Source organism: Malaclemys terrapin, chromosome 13 (genome assembly GCF_027887155.1).
Source record: "Malaclemys terrapin pileata isolate rMalTer1 chromosome 13, rMalTer1.hap1, whole genome shotgun sequence".
Classification (NCBI taxonomy): Eukaryota; Metazoa; Chordata; order Testudines; family Emydidae; genus Malaclemys; species Malaclemys terrapin.
The window spans coordinates 42,134,584-42,155,768 of record NC_071517.1 but is presented as its reverse complement, the minus strand read 5'-3'; the positions used below and the strand labels follow the sequence as shown (position 1 = coordinate 42,155,768).

The 21,185-nt window shown below is 54.2% G+C and overlaps 1 protein-coding gene across 1 annotated transcript in view; it reads left to right on the top strand.

Annotated features, from left to right (window-relative positions):
* Positions 1-1,695: 1,695 nt before the first annotated feature.
* The window catches only part of LOC128847389 (zinc finger protein 850-like), a 48,902-nt gene continuing 29,412 nt past the window's right edge, over positions 1,696-21,185 (top strand). Inside the window, exons 1-7 of the mRNA XM_054046781.1 lie at positions 1,696-4,319; positions 4,856-4,982; positions 5,604-5,717; positions 6,002-7,527; positions 7,902-7,992; positions 15,627-15,786; positions 20,961-21,048. Of these exons, the coding sequence (XP_053902756.1) occupies positions 4,179-4,319; positions 4,856-4,982; positions 5,604-5,717; positions 6,002-7,527; positions 7,902-7,992; positions 15,627-15,786; positions 20,961-21,048 (2,247 nt within the window). The 5' untranslated portion in view covers positions 1,696-4,178. The remainder of the gene's footprint in view (positions 4,320-4,855; positions 4,983-5,603; positions 5,718-6,001; positions 7,528-7,901; positions 7,993-15,626; positions 15,787-20,960; positions 21,049-21,185) is intronic.

Genomic DNA, 21,185 nt, shown 5'->3' with positions numbered 1-21,185 from the left:
ATCAACAGCCGGAGCCCTGGGCCCTATAAATTGCCACTGGAGCCCTGGGCGGTGTGGGCCAGGCAATGTAGAAGGGCTGGCTAGGGGATGCTGACCCCTCCCAGCCCCACCTCTTCCTCCCAAGGCCCTGCCCCTTCCAGGGGCCAGAGTGGGCACTCATACCAGTAAGTCTTTGGAGTTACCTTCACTCCTGCTGATCAACATCCTTCGCAGGCTGGTGGCTGTCTGGGAAAAGAGCCTGGAGGCGTTTGTTGTTCACACAGGGCAGCAGTGTGAAAGATGCCCTGAGATGGAGAATTAAGCAGTTCAACAGTCCGCACGGGGGTATGTCTCACATCCACTGTCTCCTGGGACCCAGCATGGCACCATTGGGCTTTCATCATCCTGATGCTGAAAGATGACCTGAGCAGAGCTAACCAGAGATGGGGAAGTAGCCGACATCCTCAACTCCACTGGCTTCCGCTAAATGCTGAACTCCCCCTTGGCTGTGAGACATGGGGTTCTGCTATCACCCTTCCCCTCAGGCCTCATTTTTCTTCCCCACCTTACTTCTCCTCTTGCCTTCTGTCTCACAGAATACTAGGGTCGGAAGGGACCTCAGGAGGTCATCTAGTCCAACCCCCTACTCAAAGCAGGACCAATTCCCAGACACATTTTTGCCCCAGATCCCTAAATGGCCCCCTGAAGGATTGAACTGCACCACGCAGGGTTTAGCAGGCCAATGGTCAAACCACGGAGCTATCCCTCCCCCTACTCAGCCAGTCCACTCAACGCCACCTTTTGCACCATTCTGGTAGCCTGTGACTGGAGAGGCAGCTCAAAGCAAAGCGTTAACCAGCCCGATGCGACCAGCCACGATGCCCCTTTATGCTGAGAGAAGCTGCCCAAGCGGAGGCGAGGTGGGGCCCCCAGGGGGCAGGGTCTGGGGGCTGCAGCGCGATGGGTTGATCGCTAGGACCCAGGAGCAGCTGGGAGGCGGCTCTGGGGGGAGCGATCGCTGGGCTCAGGCCCGGCAGCAGGAAGTGACTCGCAGCCGCTGCGGGGACTCTGGCTCCAGGCTCCTGGCGAGATCCCCGAGCCCCGGCGGCTGGTGCTGGGAGCCCGGAGCCCGGGCTGCAGCCGGGAGAGGGGAATCTCCAGCAGGGCCCTTCCCGCTGCTCCCCAGGAGCCTCTCCCAGGGCAGAGCCCCCAGCCCGGCCAGGCCCCTTCCCGGCCCGGCCCCTGCCCCAGGGGGCCCCGCTCGGAGGGAAGGTGAGAGACACCCGCCCCCCGTCACCCCCGGGCTGCAGGGGGAGGTTTGGCCCCAGGCTGCTCCCAGCGGAGCTGGCTGCGAGTCCCGCCCTGGGCCCGGGAAAGCTGCCGCCAGCTCCCGGTGTGTGCGGGGCGGGGGGAGCCCGGGCCGTGCTGGGGGCTGGGACAGCGACACGTGGGGGGCAGAGGCGGGGGAGCCGGGAGGGGGGGGCAGGAGGGGATTGGGGGAGGAGCAGGGATGCGTTAGGGGACAGGTCCGGGATGGGGCTGCAGGTGCTGGGATGGGGCGATGCAGGGGGATCGGGGGAATTATGGGGCTGAGGGGAAAGAGGCTGGAATGGAGGAAAGATGTGGGGGGGTCACTGCAAGGGGATGGTGAGAGCAAGAGGAGACTGGCTGGGGAAGGGAGTGGGGAGGGGCAGGGAGAAGGCAAAGGGCAAGGAGAGGGGTGGGGAGAGACACAAGGCAGCTCCCCCGCCCCGTGGCATAGGAGAGGTTGAGGAGCTGCCCCGTCCAGCAGCCAGCTGGGAATGTTTTCCTGGAACTGGTCAAACAAACATGGGGGGCAGGCAGGGTGACCAGATGTCCTGATTTTATTGGGACAGTCCTAATATTTGGGGCTTTGTCTTACATAGGTGCCACCCCCTGTTCTGATTTTTCACCCTTGCTATCGAGTCAGCGGACTATCCCCTCAGGGCCCAGAAACTACACAGCAAATACCCAGCCCTCCTCCCCCCCCACCCAAAAAAATCTATTAAAGACAAGCCCATGATTTTGGGGTCTGTCTCCTGAGTGTTGGAGCTGCCCAGGGCCCTGGTCTGATGTTCATGCAGGATTTAGATCTCAGCTACACCGGAGTCAGACCAGAGTCACTGCTGGCTCTGGCGGAGGGTGAGTGCGGATGGGCCAATGGGATCAGCCTCTGCCTGCCTGTCCCTGGGGGCTGCCGGGGCAGGACAGGGAGGCTCAGGCATTAGCTGCTGCCACCAAAGGGCTCCGGTTCTGTCTAAGGAAGCGGAGGAGGCGGGTGTGTGTCTCTCTCTGCTCATGTATCAGGGGGTAGCCGTGTTAGTCTGTATCTACAAAAACAACAAGGAGTCTGGTGGCACCTTAAAGACTAACAGACTAAGAGCCCTTGATGGTGTGGCTGATGTGGTTGGGTCCTCTCCGTTGCCTACTCTGTCCCCATATCTACTCTGGCGACACCATCAGACACCTGCACATCCACTAATGTTATATATGCCATCATGTGCCAGCAATGCCCCTCTGCCATGTACATTGGCCAAACCGGACAGTCCCTCCGCAAAAGAATAAATGGACACAAATCGGACATCGGGAATGGTAACATACATAAGCCAGTAAGTGAACACTTCAGTCTCCCTGGTCATTCTATTACAGATTTAAAAGTCACTATCATTGACCAAAAAAACTTCAGAAACAGACTTCAAAGATACACAGCAGAACTAAAATTCATTTGCAAATTTAACACCATTAATCTGGGCTTGAATAGGGACTGGGAGTGGCTGGCTCATTACAGAAACAGCTTTCCCTTGCCTGGAATTGACACCTCCTCATCTATTATTGGGAGTGGACTACATCCACCCTGATTGAATTGGCCCTGTCAACACTGGTACTCCACTTGTGAAGTAACTCCCTGCTCTCCATGTGTCAGTATATAATGCCTACATCTGTAACTTTCACTCTATGCATCCGAAGAAGTGAGGTTTTTACCCACGAAAGCTTATGCCCAAATAAATCTGTTAGTCTTTAAGGTGCCACCAGACTCCTTGTTGTTTTTCTCTCTGCTCATGTTATTACAGCCCTGGAGTTGAGCTCCCTGGGTCAGAAGCTGCCTCCTCTATTCAATTTCTCTCGTGGCTGGAACCAGCCAAGCAGCCCCGGGCTCTGCCACCATGGTGCCCCTGAGCCGCAGGTGACCGGAGACCTGGGGGAAAGGGCTGAGGCCAGGCAGGAAAGTGACTCTGCACAAAGGGCCCCTTTCCGGGACCTGCAGGTCAGTTTGGCCTACATGGGGAGGGGCTCCCTCAGTACGTCTTCACTACCCGCCGTATTGGCGGGTAGCAATCGATTTATCCGGGATCGATATATCACGTCTCATTAAGACGTGATATATCGATCCCCAAACGCGCTCACCGTCGACTCCGGAACTCCACCAGAGCGAGCGGCGGTAGCGCAGTCGACGGGGGAGCCGCGGCCGTCGATCCCGCGCCATCTGGACCCCAGGTAATTCGATCCAAGATACTTCGACTTCAGCTACGAAGTTGCGTATCTTGGCTCGATCCCCCCCGCTCTCTAGTGTAGACCAGCCCCCTGTGTCTGCGACTCCCAGAGCTGCTGCTCTCAGGGACACAGGCAGGTTCAAACCCCTGTTAGCCGTGGCAGTGGCTGATCTGCCTAATGAGGGAAAAGGCCCAGGACAATGGAGCAGTCACTGTTCTCCATGGAGAGGGAAGAGGATAAAAAGGGAGAGAGGAGAGTCTGGAAGGGGCAGCAGGAGCAGGAGATGGGGAGGGAGATTCCCAGCTCCCAGCCCTGCCCGGATCCATTCCCTGCATCCCCTGGGCAGACTGACACTCCTGGGAACAAGGGGAGAAGCCGAGAGAGGAAAAACAAGGTTGTGACTCCACTGAATACTGCACTACTTGGGGGAAGAGAGGGCATTAGAGGGGGTGACACTACAGCGTCAGGGGGAATCCACCAAAGTAGCTTCTTTGATTCTGCTCTTTTTCTAGCTTTTGGCACAGAGGTGCTGTTAAGGGGAGAGTTTAAAAGTGCCCCAGTGGTATAGTTCTGCTGTGAGGGGCCTGGCCTGGGTGGTAATAAATGAACTGGGTTTCTTCCCAGCATGGCAGAGTCCAGAGTGTCTGTCTGCAGGGAGAGAGCCTCGGAGGAATCGGGGTTGTTACATGGACTCCAGCCCCTTCTGTAACCTCCCCCATCGCCCCTCTCGCCCCGCCAGTCTGAGGAATCACATCCACGTTTCACGCCAGATCATCCCATTTTCCAGGAGACAGGGAAGGGAAATGGTTGTGATGGAGCTAGCTCAGGTAGGGGATTTTCAGGGAGCTGCTGGGCGGGGGGGAGGGAAAAGCGGGGAGGAAACAGGGTGCGATAAACCTGCTGATTTTTTTAACAAGCCCATTGGCAGGGAGGGAGGAACATTCCCCCATTTCTCAAACAGGAAACAAACCCCCTGGGCAGGGCTTGGAACAGTTCAAAATTCCCAGTGCCGAAGCCTGGAGCCACTGGCCAGAGGCTGTTGTGATTCCTGTATGAAGGGAAGCTGTTGGGATTCCTGTCCCTTGCTCAGAGCTCTGCTTCCCATATCAGCCTGTGGCTGGCAGGCATGTGGTAAATGAGAAGACCCTGCCCTGATCCGTGTGCTGGGGGGGACAAGGAGCTCTCACCTTCTCCCCACCCCCTGAAGCCTCCTGGCTGCTCTGAGCAGGGTGGGGATGGGATTCTGCTACTCTGGTCCTCCCAGAGCTTCCGAGATGTTTTTCTTTTTCTTTCTTCCTTTCTCGTGTGACTAGTGGGTTTGTGGCTGGGGCAGCAGCTTAGTTGTGGACTCTTGTTGTTCCAGATGCCGGTGAGCTTCGAGGAGGTGGCTGTGTATTTCACCCAGGGGCAGGGGGCTCTGCTGGACCCCACTCAGAGAGCCCTCTACAGGGATGTCATGCAGGAGAACTACGAGACGGTGACCTCGCTGGGTAAGCGATTCCTGTCCGTTCAGTTATTAGCAGCCGTGGGGTCTGCGTGTCTAACTCTGGTCAGGTTCTTCCCCGGTCAGTTAGATCAGAGGCTAATGAGTTCCATAATGCACAGCTGCCGTGTGAGAGAGACTTGCATCTCCGTGGCCTCTCCAACGGGACAAGGGTGTCAAAATCTAATGGACATGCTAAACCCTTCCCACCCCTCCAGCTTTCAATGGGGCAGAAGTCGTTCATTGTCCTGTCTGTGTTCTTTCTTCTTCACACACAAAATCCCTCTTCACTTCCCTTCTTGGGAATAGCTCCAGCCCTGGGGAAGACCCTGGGCCTGGCAGGTTTAGAAATAGGCAGGGGTCTAACTCCAGAGGTGTGTGAGCGTCAGCCAGTCCCCCAGAGTGCACAGATCCTGGGAACTCCTTGTGAGAGCGTAACAATTCCCCTCTCCTCCCCAGACGTCTAACTCTCCCAAGGGGGCTCAGTGACCATATTCCCATCCTGTTGGATTCCATGTTCCCCCAGCAGAGCACGGGGACAGGTTCCACTCATGGAATGTCCTATGTGACAGACACTCTCCCAATTCTCCATGCACCCTGATCTGGTCTGATTTCACCCCCTGTGCAGGATTTTCCATTCCCAAACCTGACCTGATCACCCGGCTGGAACGAGGGGAAGAGCCATGGGTACCCAATCTCCAGGCTGCTAAGGAAAGAGAGATCCTGAGAGGTGCCCACACAGGTGAGGACTGACACAGAAACCACCTGGTGAATGAAGGAAAAATATGATGTGAGTAAGAGCCCTCTGTTCTTCCTCATCTCAGCCAGAGCAGGGCTGTAGTCAGCAGATATCACTCACGGCTTTCCACCCGTCCTGTTAGCTGCAGGAGTTTCCTTCCCTGTGAGTGTTTGGGTGGGATGTGGAGGCAGAATCCAATTGTTCAGTCTTTGTGTTTGGTTTTCCCTCAGTGCTATTCCTCTTTCTCCCCAGCACAATGACTCCTGTCTGGATTGTGTCTCTCCCAGCAGGTGCTGAGCGAGGGAGTGAGAAGCAGGAGGGAAATCATCATGAGGAAATTCTTGGGGAAGTGGAACCACAGGGGACCTTTATGGGAAGAGCTGAAGGAAATTTATCCCAGTGCTGGGAACAGGGAGAAGCCTGGGAAAATTGGCACAGATCAGAGAGGCTGCTGGGAAACTACCCAAGGGAGCAAGTAGGTGAATCTATTAAATGTAGGGGAGGAGACAAGGATCCCAAAGCCCAGCAGACAGACCCCAGGGAAGAGAAACCCTACCACTGCCTCAAATGTGGGAAAAGATTCATTGTGAGACCACACCATCTTACACTTCAGACAATCCATACTGGAGAGAAACCACTTCAATTCTTGGACTATGGGGAAAGCTTCAATAACTGCTCAGATCTTAATTACAATGGGCGAAGCCACATAGGAGAGAAACCCTATCAATGCCTCGAGTGCGGGAACTGTTTGAATCAGAAGTCAGCACTGATTACACATCAGATAAACCACATGGGAGAGAGACCCCATATGTGCTTGGATTGTGGAAAAAGTTTCATTCGGAGGTCAGACCTTGTTAGACATCAGGCAATCCACACAGGAGAGAGACCCCATGAATGCTTAGACTGTGGGAAAAGTTTCATACGGAGGTCAGACCTTGCTAAACATCAGGCAATCCACACTGGAGAGAGACCCCATATGTGCTTGGACTGTGGGAAAAGTTTCACACGGAGATCATCCCTTCTTCAACATCAGGGAATCCACAGACAAGAGAACCCCCATAAGTGCTTAGACTGTGGAAAAAGTTTCATATGGAGGTCAGACTTTGTTAAACATCAGGTATTCCACAGAGGAGAGAGACTCCATGAGTGCCTGGACTGTGGGAAAAGTTTCATTCAGAGATCAGATCTTGTTAAACATCAGACAATCCACACAGGAGAGAGACCCCATAAGTGCCTGAACTGTGGGAAAAGTTTCGTACGGAGGGCTGACCTTGTTAAACATGAGGTACTCCACACAGGAGAGAGACCCTATAAGTGCTTGGAGTGTGCAAAAAGTTTCATATGGAGGTCAGACCTTGTTAATCATCGGGCAACCCACACAGGAGAGAGACCCCATAAGTGCTTGGACTGTGGGAAAAGTTTCATACGGCGCTCAGCCCTTGTTAATCATCAGGCAACCCACACTGGAGAGAGACCCCATAAGTGCTTGGACTGTGGAAAAAGTTTCGTTCGGAGGTCTGACCTTGTTAAACATCAGTCATTCCACACAGGAGAGAGACACCATAAGTGCCTGGACTGTGGGAAAAGTTTCATACAGAGGTCAGATCTTATTAAACATCAGGCAATCCACACAGGAGAGAGACCCCATAAGTGCCTGGATTGTGGGAAAAGTTTCACACGGAGATCAGCTTTAGTTAATCATCAGGCAATCCACACAGGAGAGAGGCCCCATATGTGCTTGGACTGTGGGAAAAGTTTCATAGAGAGATCACAACTCACTAAACATGAGAGAATCCACACAGGATCTAAACTTCTGTGACCCATGGCCAGAAAGGGTTAAGAAACTTGCAGGCTAATTGACCCAGATTCATCCTTCAGAGACCTTTTCGAAAAGTGTGTAAATGGAAATTAGGGCCATTCCATGTTGGATAGACTAGAACTTTGAAATGTAAACTTTAAGAATTGGAAGAAGATGGTAACTATAGTAGTCTATGTTTACCTATATCTTGTTAGAGTTTAACATTGTAACCAAACGGTTCCTCTCTAGGGCTGTATTCTGTTAATTTAGAGATCAAAAGGAAACTTAATGTCATTGTCTCTTTTATATTTTTGGTAAACTCTGTCTGAACTGCTTTATGGATAAATGTCTTATGTTAATGCCTTTAATTAATTACCGGTGCTGTTTAGGAAATAGAAAGTTACGTCAACAGCCTATTGGTCACCCAAGGACTGCGTGCTGACGAGAGGCTGCAAAAATCTCTAGAAAAACTCTTGGAATGTGATTCTTTTCTCTCAGATCTTTGTTAGTTTTATTCGTGGGGCGTTTGAGTCGTTAGACTGAGCTCTCCAGTCCCATCTGCACCACCTTGATATTGGACATTGGACTATATAACAGGGGTTCTCAAACTGGGGGTCTAGACCCCTCAGGGGGTCGTGAGGTTATTACATGAGGGTTCGTGAGCTGTCATCCTCCACCCCAAACCCTGCTTTGCCTCCAGCATTTATAATGGTGTTAAATAGATAAAAAGGTATTTTTAATTTAAGGAGGGGGGGTCACACTCAGAGGCTTGCTGTATGAAAGGGGTCACCACTGCAAAAGTTTGAAAATCTCTGGACTATAACCTGATGAAATGATTCTGAAAAGGATTCTTTGCCATTCTAAAGCACCATCTCTACTATGAACTGCCCTAAGGACTCTATGCATGTCTGTGTGTATAATGATCTTCTAACCCATACTCTCTTTTCTTCTTTTAATAAAGCTTAGTTTAGTTAATAAGAATTGGCTGCAAGCGTGTATTTGGGTAAGAACTGAAGTGTTCATTAACTTGGTGGGTGATGTGTCCGATCCTTTGGGATTTGTAGAACTTTTTCTATGATGAAGCAGATTTTCTGTAATCCCCATCGTGTTTCATTGGGCTGTCTGGGAGTGAGCCCAAGGCCAGGTTGCTTTAAGAGAGCTGTGCTTTGGCTTCTGTGTTGCCAGTAAGGTATTGTAGAAGCTGTTTTGTTGTTGGCTTGGTGAACTGAAGTATTGGAATAGCCACCAATTTTGAGGAGTGTCGGCCCCATTCTTTGCAGCTTGTCTTAATTGGCTCCCAAGGACCCAGCTGTCTAAGCAAACCCCAGGCAGAGGAAGAAAAGCCCCAATCAGACTCTGCAGCCCTGGCTGCTGAGCTGATGGGCCACAGACGGGGGAAAGGAGAGAGAGAAACTCCTCCAGACGCTCCCTCTGTCTGGCTGAAGTCCCCCTCCCCCCCCCTGTATCCCCCTGCCATGGAGATGAGGAGAAGGACACGTGGGCCGGGCCCCACCTTCACTCTAGACACCTGTCCCCACCCTCCATCTTCCACTAGCCCCTGGGCTGGGCTCCCCCACTTACCTAGGTCTGTTCCTTGCAGGGGGAGTGTCCCTGGGGGATGGTAACTCCTCCCAATCCCATAACCCCCAGGGCACTGGGCTCTGGGGGATCAAACATTAAGGGACCAGGGCAATGGTGAAGAAACTGGGGATTGTATGGGTGAGGCTGGGAAGCAGGGGGAGCTGTGTGCTGGGGCTATCGAGTGTTTGGGGATCATGGGATAAGAGGCAAGGGTGGGGGCGGGGCCAGGGGCAGGGAAAGGGTGAAGTCAGGGCAGGGCCAGGGACGGGGTCGGGGGGGGGGGGGGGGGAGCGCAAGCTCCCACCGGCACAGGAGAAAGTTAACACATTTGCCCATTACTTTGGGGTATGCTCATTTATTCGGGTTACTCTTCTGGGGAAGGGGATTCTGTAATCCTGTCAATGTACTGCTTGTGTCACTTCTTTCTTCTGCAAGTCCCCTCCCAATGAAGATATCCTGCAGGACCTAGGTTCTCTAGGGCTCGGTTACTCCAGCCCCAGAACCGGATGAACACCCACCCACCCACACATACATTAACAGAGCAAGTCTGAGCGGACCGGGTCAATCAGCACTGTCAAGCTGACCCCTTATATGTCTCTGGACTCACTGGGCTGGAGGAAGCAGCACTTTCAAGCTGTTACCCTTATGTATCCCAGATTCAGCACGTCCCTATCCCCACTCCCACAACACAATTGTACTGGCAGTAACCTACTTGATGAGCAAACCCCATAGTATTTTGGGCGCTGCAGGGATCTTTAGCTTAGGTAAAAGAAACGTTGCTGTAGAGTGAATGGGGGAAGCTAAAACCACAAAAGAGTAAAGTTCAGCAAGAGAGAGAGAAGCAACCAAGTTAACCATAGAAGTTATTTATTGAATAATAGTGATAACTACACAAGGAGGACTAAACCAACCTAACATACATGATTAAAGGTTAATACCTAAGGTAGGGTTACCATTCGTCCGGATTTACCCGGACATGTCCTCCTTTTTGTGCTAAAAATAGCGTCCGGGGGGAATTTGTAAAGCACTCACAATGTCCGGGATTTCCCCCCTCCCCCGGAGCGGCTGGGAGGGCTGCAGGAAAGTCCCGGGCTGGACTCCGGAGCAGCTGGAGAGGAGCTCCGCCCTGCATTCCAGCAAGTGTCTCAGCACAAAGTGCAGCCCTCCCCTTTTGCAACTGGGAGCGGTTACTGCCATGCAGCGTAGCAAAACGGGAGCGAGAGCACTTTGTGCTGATACAAGGACAGCTTTCCCCTGCAAACCGGTCCGGGCCAGGGACCGGGTTTTGTTGTGCAGGGCCAGGGACCGGGTTTTGTTGTGCTGGGGAGCGCAGCCACGTGTCCGGCTCGCACAGAGCCCAACACCCTGTTCTGAGCAGCAGGGTAAGGGGGGCAGGAGAAGGGGCAGGGAGGTTCTGGAGGGGGCAGTCAAGAAACGGGGGGGGGCTTTTTGGGGGGAGTGGAGAAAGTTTTGGGCAGTCAGGGTACAGGTAGGGGGTAGGGTCCTGGTGGGCAGTTGGGGGGGGGGTCTTAGGAGGGGGCAGTTAGGGGACAAGGAACAGGGAGTCTTAGGTAGGGGGTGGGGTTCTGGAGGGAAGTTAGGAGCAGGGGTCCCAGGAGGGGGCAGTCAGGGGACAAGGAGCGGGGGGTAGGGGGCTGGGAGTTCTGGGGGGGAGCTGTCAGGGGGCAGGAGTGGGGAGAGGGATCGGAGCAGTCAGGGGACAGGGAGCAGAGGGGTTTAGATGGGTTGGGAGTTCTGGGGGGGGCTGTCAGGGGGTGGGGAGTGGTTGGAAGGGGCGTGGGAGTCCCAGGGGTCTGTCTGGGGGTGGGGGTGTGGATAAAGGTTGGGGCAGTCAGGGGACAAGAGGCAGGGAGGCTTAGATAGTCCTGGGGGGCAGTTAGGGGCAGGGGTCCCAGGAGGGGGTAGTCAGGGGACAAGGAACGGGGGGAGGGTTGGGAGGTCAGGGGGGGCGGGAAGTGGGAGGGGCAGGGGCGGGGCTAGGGCGGGGCTTCTCCCGTCCTCTTTTTTGCTCGCTGAAATATGGTAACCCTAACCTAAGGTAGAAAGGAAAACAGAGAGAAGGAGGCGGGATCTCACCCACTCCATGAGGCTTGAACTGGTTGGGGTTCCCAGGTGATGGTGGTAGCGGAGGGTCCTGAATGCTGGAGACAGGCAGAGCCCCCAGCACGATCAGTCAGGAGAAGATGGAGTTCCAGTGGAACGGATGCATAGTTTGGATCTAAGCATCAGGACCCTGACTGGAGGGTGAGTAGGGATTTTTGTAGGGAAAATACAATGGTTCAAGGGAGAACACGAGATTTGTTTATAGGTAAGCTGATGACTCAAGGGTTTTCTTTAGACTAGACAATAGGAGCTGATCACTCTTGGCTATGGGTGGTGTTTTCTTCCAGGGAGCTCACAATGCAACTAGGCTGCTTCAGTATTTGGATATCAATTAAGGATTCATTACTAGAATTGGTCTGATAACTGCTGAGCTGGGTGTGTGCAGACATAGGTTCATTAGCATCTGGAGCAGAGATTCCCAGGATGCAGTGCTTCCCTGCTTTTTCTGATCCCAGAGTTCATTGCGGTTCTCTGTTCTCCACTCTGTATGTAAATTGAGATGTCTTCCTGTCCCATCTTTCATGCAGATGAGGCTAGGGGAGTTGTCTCTGCTCTCCATTCTGTATGCTAATGGAGATGTCGTAATCTTGTCACCTTTGTCAGGAGGGGTCTAGGTGTGTCTCCCAACACCCTTCACTGCTCTCTGCAAGTTTGTTCCTCTGATGGGTTTTGGTTTAAGCAGAGGCTGGGGGCGGGGGGTGTCTTTCATGAGTCAGGTTGGATATTGCACCCTGGTTCCCCAAGAACACAGAGGTGTCTGGTATTAAGGCAGGGCTGGGGCGGGGAAAGGTGGAGTCAGGGTGGGGACGGGGGGGGGCGTGAGCACCCACCAGCACCAGAGAAAGTTAACGCCTATGTCCCACGGTGTCACTTACCACCGTGTCCCTGGCTTTCCATGCCTAAGAATCACAGTTTTGATGTCTATGATCCTAAGTCAGACCCTTGAGGGCTGGAGAAGGAAGTGTCACAAACCAGGAAAGGAATCCAAATGAATCTGAAGGTACATTTTGACCTTTCTGATCTTATAGCCCTCTTTGCATCTATTGGTAAAATTGCTTCCAGTTTTTATCTAGGCTAGTCCAGATCATTTGTAGATGGGAAGCTGGTTTGTTTTGGTTTATTATGATGACGCTAAAACTTTTGTAAGTAACATGACCAAATCATGAGGCGAGAAGTAAAGCAGGATTAGCCCCTTTGGAAGAAAATGAGTGCACTTATTTTCTGGATTTTGAGTCTTCAGATTCTCTGGGATTTCATGTATCGGGGGTAGCCGTGTTAGTCTGTATCTACAAAAACAACAAGGAGTCTGGTGGCACCTTAAAGACTAACAGATTTATTTCATCCGAAGAAGTGAGGTTTTTACTCACGAAAGCTTATGCCCAAATAAATCTGTTAGTCTTTAAGGTGCCACCAGACTCCTTGGGATTTCATGTTATGAATATGAACATGTTTTATAACCCATCCTGTGTGGTGGGTTTTTCTCTGTTCCCAAAGGCCATTTGGTCATATAATTTGATATTAGATTAGTTTTATAGCTCAGATTTATTGACGGCTTCATGAAACAAATGTCCATTTGCCAGAACAGTCCTTTTCAATTTAATTTTAACCTTTTTCTACTCCCTGTGAATTGATTTGTTTCTTTGAACAGTGACAGTCATCAATATCCATCAGCACAAACACTGAGGGTGCGAGCTAGATTCACACTCCCAGGGCCAGACACTGAAATGGGGAAGGAAGTTACAGCCTGATCCCTGCAGTGATGTGAGACACGGTCAGGAGTGGGAGATGGGTGGGGAACAGAGCTGGGAAACTGCTGGGTTTGCGCCTCAGAGCCAGACAGCTGAGGTTGAGACCTGTGAACTTGCTGCACCAGAACCAGAAAGAGACAGGAATTATCCTGCGAGTATTGGGTCGAGTGTTGAGTATGAAAAAACCTCTACATAAATAAATTAAGATTTGGGCATGGATATGTGCATATTTATTTGTTATTCCTAAAGTTAATTAAGTATTTTAGACCAAATTGTCAGAGTGGCCACCAGCAGGAGTTGGGGGCCATGCTGTGGGGCCACCAAAACATTTGTTGTGAGAACCCCTGCACTAGAGAGCTTACAGTGGTGCGGCTGCATCAGTAGCCATGGCCTAAGAGTGCTATCTAATATCTTGATTTCTTTTTGGCCTAGCAAAATGAGGCCCTGCACTTAACTCGGTGGCACTGGTCTGTTTTGACGGCTGCATCTGATCAATTCCAACATTTCAGGGGATTTTTCTAGGCGGCCATCAGGGGAAGGTGGATGATTTTGGTGAAAATCGGAAAATGATGAGGGGGAAATAGGGGACAATCCTGAGTGGGTGGAGCTCCAGTCCCTGACCCAGAGCAATGGGGAGCTTTTCTGCTGACATCCAGGTGCCCGATGGGGAGCTGCAGTCAGTGCCCACGCGCGGGAGCCAACTGGGACATGGGCAGAGGGGATCCCAGGGAGGGGGAAGACATGGGATTTAAATAGAGCCCAGGGGCAGGTTCATCTGGACCTACAGGCAACCAGAGGAACCCAGTGGCAAACCTCTGATAGCTCCATGACCCGAGCAAGGGGAGCAGAGCTGGTAGCTCCGGCCCAGGCTGGTAGCCAGTGAGTGTGGTGTGGAGAGAAGAGACCAGCTCTGCCCAACTGCTTCCTGTGCCAGCCTGTAACCAGAGCGAATCACACACAGAGTGTCCCGGCTCCCCTCGCCCCGGAGTCTCTGCAACAACCCGAGTCTCCCTAGAAACCCCCCTTCTGCCCCCTCCCTGGGATCTGCACGTCTCCCTTCTGTCCCCGCATTGATCCTCTGGCTTCTATGCAGGAGGTCTACATAGGACTGGGAGAAGCTGCCCGAGCCCAGGGGAGGTGGGGCCCGCAGGGGGCAGGGGGCTGCAGCGCGATGGGTTGATCGCTAAGACCCAGGAGCAGCTGGGTGGGAGGATCGTTGGGGGTCAGTCCCCGGCAGCAGGAAGTGACTCGCAGCCGCCGGGGTGACTCCCGGGGTGCCCCGCTCGGAGGGAAGGTGAGAGAGACCCACCCCCCCCCCATCACACCCGGGCTGCAGGGGGAGGGTTTGGCCCCAGGCTGCTCCCAGCGGAGCTGGCTGCGAGTCCCGCCCTGGGCCCGGGAAAGCTGCCGCCAGCTCCCGGTGTGTGCGGGGCGGGGGGAGCCAGCCCGGGCCGTGCTGGGGCTGGGACAGCGACACGTGGGGGGCAGCCGGGAGGGGGCTGCAGGGCGGGGGGGGGGGTAAATAAGGGGGATCGAGGGTCGAACAGGGATGTGTGAGGGGGCAGGAGGCAGGTTAAAGTGGATCCAGGGGCAGGAAGGGGGCAGTGGGTGCACTGAAGGGAGGATGGGGCCATGCAGGGGAATGGGGGGGGGGATTATGGGGCTGAGGGGAACGAGGCTGGAATAGAGGGAAGATGTGGGGGGGGGGATCAGTGCGAGGGAAAGGGTGTGTGGGTAGGGGAGGCTGGAGGGAGAATGTGAGAGCAAGAGGAGACCGGCTGGGTGGAGAAGGGAGAGACACAAGGCAGCTCCCCCGCCCCATGGGGTAGGAGAGGGGGAGGGGCTGCCCCTCCCAGCAGCCATCTGGGAATTTTTTTCCTTAACTGGTCAAACAAGTATTGGGGGGTGGCTGGGCAGGGATCTAACCCCTCGCCGCTCAGAAGTCTGGGTGACCAGATGTCCTGATTTTATAGGGACAGTCCCGATTTTGGGGTCTTTTTCTTGTATAGGCTCCTATTACCCTCCACCCCCTGTCCCGATTTTTTACATTTGCTATCTGGTCACCCTACACCTGCACTTCCTGCAGCGCTTGTCCCGGTTCCCGCGGCGGACGGCTCCATTGAGAGGGACGCAATTCAGTCGGGCGCGGTGTACGAACTGCCAGTCGGTGAATCCGGTGAAGTTGCCCATGGGGAGAAAGTGGTTGCTGGAGTCCCACTTGCTGGTCACTTCAAAGGCCTTACCCTGGTCCGGCTTTTTCTTACTACAAAGCAAATATCCACAGGCAACCCCCCCGTGCTCCCAATGTATTATTTGGTTGGTTTGTTTTTCATGACAGACTCATGATTTGGGGGCTCTGAATCTTGAGTGTTCGGAGCTGCCCAGGGCCCTGGTCTGATTTCCATGCAGGATTCAGATCTTAGCCACATCGGTGTCAGACCGGAGTCACTGCGACCCAGCAGCAGGAGGGAGGGGAGGGGGAAGGGCTGAGATCCAGCAAGCTAGCCACTCCTGGGAGGAGGAGAGGCGGGGCCGGGCCTTGGGGAAGGAGGGGGGAATGGTGCCGTGGGGGCCCAGGAGCCATCAACTGTTTGGTGGGGCGGGGAATCATTGCAGAGCCACCAATCAAGGACGTTTTTCCGGCTCTGAGTTGCTGATCAGTGTGGCCTGTGTCATGGGCAGTGCCATTTAGGTGTTTTTTGGCCATCAGCCAATCAGCGAGGGGAACTCTGCTCCTGGAGCAGGGGCTGAGCGACCCCACAGGTGCAGCCCCACCTCCTTCTCCTGGGCAGCAGGCTGCTTTCTGTGGCGCTAGTGCAGGGTGAGTGTATTTCAAAGGGGGGCTTGGGGTGAGGGCAGGGCCAGCTTTAGCAACAGCAGGGCCCGATTCCTGGGGGCGGGGCTTGCTGCAAGCCCCGCCCCCAGGAATCGAGCCACGCTCCGGCCGGGGTTGCTGGGCTTGGGTCCGACCTGGAGCCGCGCCGTGGGAGCCGGGCCGGGGCTGGAGCCGCGCCGCGCCGCGGGGGCCGGGCCGGGGCTGGAGCCGCGCCGCGCCGCGGGGGCCGGGCCGGGGCTGGAGCCGTGCCGCGGGGACCGGGCCGGGGCCGGGCCGGAGCCGCGCCGCGGGGGCCAGGCCGGAGCCGCGCTGCGGGGACTGGGCCAGAGCCGCGCCGCGCTGCGGGGACCGGGCTGGAGCCGGGCTGGACCCGAGCAGTGCCGCGGGGACCGGGCCGGGACGGAGCCGACCCAAGCCGCGCCGCGGGGACCGGGCTGGGCCGGAGCCGCGCCGCGGGGGCCGGGCCCGAGCCGGGCTAGAGCCGCTGCAGCCTGCGTGCTCGACGGGAACGGGCGGCGCCTCCCCGGAGCCCTTCTCGCGCCCCCACCACCCCAGCTTACCTGGTGCTGCCGGCCCGCCCCTGCTTCTTTTCAGACTTCCCGCGAATCTCTGATTCGCAGGAAGCAGGGGAGGGGGCGGAGCGTTCAGGGGAGGGGAGGAGGGGGAAGTGAGCTGGGGGCGGGGTGGACAGCTGCAGCGCGGGGCCCTCTTGGCGCGGGGCCCAATTCAGCCGAATCGGCTGAATCGGCCTAAAGCCGGCCCTGGGTGAGGGTGGCTGGCAGGGGATTGAAACCCCTTCCCAGGTGGCTGTACTGAGAGCTGGCACCTAGCTGTTGGCGGGGTGGCCGTCTACATGGCGGGGGGCACCAGCTGCCACCCAGCTCTCTGCATTTGGCAGGGGGCTCAGCTGGAGGCATCCCCTGCACCCCCGCAGCACAGAGAGACTGAGAGTACCAGCCCCTGCTGGGCAGCTGGACCAGGATGGGCATGGTGGACGAGGGGGGGGGGCATCTCCAGGTCTCCCCTGCTAGGGCAAGGCAGAGACGCCTGCCTCTCAGAGACAGTGGCCATGTCCATGTAGTCAAATACCAGAGGGGTAGCCGTGTTAGTCTGAAACTGTAAAAAGCAACAGAGGGTCCTGTGGCACCTTTAAGACTAACAGAAGTATTGGGAGCATAAGCTTTCGTGGGTAAGTAACCTGTCCCAGGATACTTGCATCTGAAGAAGTGAGGTTCTTAGCCACGAAAGCTTATGCTCCCAATACTTCTGTTAGTCTTAAAGGTGCCACTGGACCCTCTGTTGCTTTTTACATGTCCATGTAGTGCGCTTGGTCCCCCTCCCTGGCATCTGGGTGACTGCCTCTTAGGGAGGTGGAAGGGAAGAGGCAGTGGGGAATTGGGATGGGATGGGGTGGGGGGGTAGGAAAGGGAAACTGAGGCCATCAGGGGAAACCGTCCTAGCAGTGCAATCTCTGCCTTGGGGTGTGGATGGAATTGTCTCCCAAGGGAAGGGCTAGTGATCATGTTGCCGGGGGTGGAGGGAGGCATTGTTGAGTCCCGGGGGTTGAGTAATTCTCTGGTGATGGGCATTGAATTGCTAATTGTCATTCACTTGCCGCACAGTGGCTGGTGATGGTTGTTTAACATCCACCCAGCCATTTGGTCAAGTGCCTTCTTGTTTCTGGGGAGTTGCCTTCTGGGCTACTCCCAGATTTGCAGCATATTTCATTCCCACCATACAGCACAATCTCATCACTTTCTACACTTTAATGATATACATATTTTGAGAGAACACTGGGTTTCAGCAAATGATAACCTGTCCCCGGCTACGTTACATGGCAGGCTTTATAAGCAATATAAAGAATATATACAAATGATGAAGATGGGGCTTGCAGTGCACAGCATGCTGCTCCCCCGAGGTATAGAGCAGTCGCTCTCAAACTTTTGTACTGGTGGCCCCTTTCACACATCAAGCCTCTGGGTGTGACCCCCCCCCCCTTATAAATTAAAAACACATATATATATTTAACCCCATTATAAATGCTGGAGGCATTTGGGGTGGAGGTTGACAGCTTGTGACCGCCCAAGTAATAACCTCGTGACCCCCTGAGGGGTCGTGACCCCCAGTCTGACGACCCCTGGTATAGAGTGTCACAGCTGGAAACTCCAAGGCTTGGGACTTTTAAAAGGAGACTAGACAAAACATACAGTAAGATCAGCCCTGCATTGGCAGGGAGATGGACTGAGCCAGGACGATCACAGAGGGCTTTTCCCCCTGTAACTTCTATAATTCCATCCCACTCCCCTGGGAGTACAAATTCTGGCACTAAAGACCCGGTGGCTGGATCCCATATTGCCTTGCACTGGGATTGGGAATTAGTGCCCTGACGTGCAACTCCTCCTCTTGGGCCAGTGTCGATCCTGCTTGTTATTTGCAGGTGCCCTTGTGTTTAGCTGAACCCTTGGACTCAGTCCCTGAGTGTATCCCCGCTAAACTGAGAACTAAACTGACACGACTGTCCTGCTGCGTGGATCCCAGCGGGCGTGTCCTGTGAATTTTTGGCGTGCACGTGTGGCTGTATTTATCTCATTGTGCTGGTGGTGCTACTTCCATGGTGTGATGATGACCTTATGCTAAGATGAATCCTGAAAATAGTATCCTGGTGGGATGATGGTCACTCTGGGCTGTTCATGTGAATCTTGCATTTTTGTATGCTGTGTTGGTGCAGCCCTGTTGTTCCCAGGAAATTAGAGCGACAAAAGGTGAGTGAGGTAATAGCTTTTATTGGAGCAACTTTTGTTGGTGAGAGAGACAGACACGCTTTGGAGCTGTCACAGTTTCTTCTTCCTGAAGAAGAGTTCAGTGAAAGTTCCAAAGCGTGTCTCTCTCAGCAACAGAAGCTGGTCCAATAAAAGATATTACCTCACCCACCTTTTTTCTCTGTGTATAAATATGCTGAAAATAGCCTCCCCCCAAACTGGCAGAGGTGCTCGGAGGAGGGGGCGGAGAGGAGCGAGCAGTGGGCAGGGGGGAGGAGCAGAGTGGGGGTGGGGCCTAGGGAGGGCACCCACCAGCAAAACCAAAAGTCAGCACCTATGCCTCCAGCCCCCTGCTGTGAGTACCCCTGACCTGAGCCCACACACCCAGCCCCCTGCCCTGACTCCTGCACCCCCACACATACCCAGCCCCCCATGCCCTGACTCCTGCACCCCACACATACCCAGCCCCCCATGCCCTGACTCCTGCACCCCTCCCCACATTCCCACCCCCACCCTGAGCACCAAATGGGAGCTCCTGCACCCCTCACACCAAACAGGAGCTGCCCAGGTAAGCACGCCACATCCCCAACCCTGAGCCCCCTCCCTCACTAACTCTAAATCCACTACTGGCTGTCAGGTCACTTGGGCTGGGGATACTGGGTCAGCTGACCCCCACAGTCTCCAACCTACCTGGGCAGTACAGCAGACATGGCTCTGCCCACTCGCTCCTCTCCACTCCCCAGCCCACCCACTACTTGCTTCCCCCTGCTTAAGGCTTAGCCCTCTCCCTTTTAAAAATGATTGCTTGCCCCTTCTCCTGCCCGCACGGCTTTTCTGGCAGCCACTGCAAATACTGACCGTAATGACCATGCGTAATTTGCAACTGGTCTTTCCAAATGTCTTCGTTGCACTGCACATTTACCTGACACTACCAGTCTCGAACTGCAGTGGTGAAAGGTCTTTTTCACGTTTGAAAAAAAGGATAAAAAGTGCTTTACGTGCTACAATGGTTCAAGAAAGGCTTAACCGTCTTACTCTGTTATCCATTGAATCTGAGATGGTAAATTCCATAGACGTCTCTAGATTAATTGACATGTTTGCTGCAGCAAAGGCCCGTCGCAAAATCTGAATAAAATCATCGTACATTTTATTTACAGCATCATTCTTCACACTAGTCTTGCTTCAGCTAAGTAATTTGTATGTTACATAGCCAGCATTAATGTGAGTAACTTACTCAACCAAACCACTTCGTGTAGCTGTTGTTAATAAAAGCCATGCAGCTATGTGCTGTCTCAAAGACAATTTCTGTGTTGATCTCCTGTCTTTTACAATCATTCCCCTGGGGGGGTGGGGGGGGGCACAAAAAGTTAATCCGGCCCTGACTGCTGGCTCTGGCAGGGGGGGAATGCGGATGGGCCAATGGGATCAGCCTCTGCCTGCCTGTCCCTGGAGGCTGCCGGGGGAGTCCAGGGCAGCTCATTCATCAGGTGTTGCCTCCGGTTATTGCTGAGGAGGAGACGGGTGTGTGTCTCTCTCTGCTCAGGATACAGCTCTGGAGTTGAGCTCCGTGGACCAGAAGCTGCTGCCTCCTCCATTTTGACCTGGGAACCCAAACTGAGAAGCTGCTTCTTACCCAGCAGAGGAGAGACCTTTGTTAAAGCCCCTCGGTGCCCAGCTCGGGTGGGGACTTTCTCCGGTGCCTGGAACCTGCCTCTGGGGCAGCCCCAGGCTCTGCGGACACCAGCTCCTGAACTGGAGCCCGCAGGTGAGGAGAGAGACTTGGGGCAAAGGGCTGGGGCAGGTGTAGTAGACTCATAGACTCATAGACTTTAAGGTCAGAAGGGACCATTATGATCATCTGGTGTGACCTCCCGCATCATGCAGGGCCAGAAAGCCGTCCCTACCCTTTCCCTTGACTCTGCTGTTGAAGTCCCCAAATCATGTGGTTTAGAGACTTCAATTAGCAGAGAATTAGTATGAGAAACTGCTATCTGTAGGAATTTGCTACATGTAGCAGAGAAGTCCTACTTTGCTAGAAACTGCTCTCTGATGTAGCTAATTCCTACATAGAGCAGTTTCTTACACCAGAGGGTGTGTGAAACTATCTGTAGAAATGTGCTACTTTTCACCTTTCCTGTCTTCTGGTACTGTACAGAGGTAGCAAATTGTCACCAGTAGCAGTTACTCATAGCTAAGGTTGTGCTTATTTGCTGACTTGTCCTAATTTGCTAAAACTTGACAGTGGCGTGGGATGGAAGCATAAAGTCTTCGGTTTCCAAACGACCCTGCCTGGTGTGTACGGAGATGCTGTTACTGGGAGGGTCTGAAGAGCCGGGGGAGGGAATGGGGGTGTGAAATGGACTCCAGTCCCTTTTGTAACCGCCCCTCTCGCCCCAACAGGCTGAAGAATCACATCCAGATTTCACTCCAGATCAACCCGTCTTCCAGGAGACGGAGAAGGGAAATGGCTGTGATGGAGCCAGCTCAGGTAGGGGATTTTCAGGGAGCTGCTGGGCGGGTGGAGGGAGCATCAGGGAGGAAACGGGGTGTGATAAACCTGCTGATTTTCTGAATAGGCCTATTGGCAGGGGTGGGGGTGTTGACTTTCCCCGTTTATGAAACAGG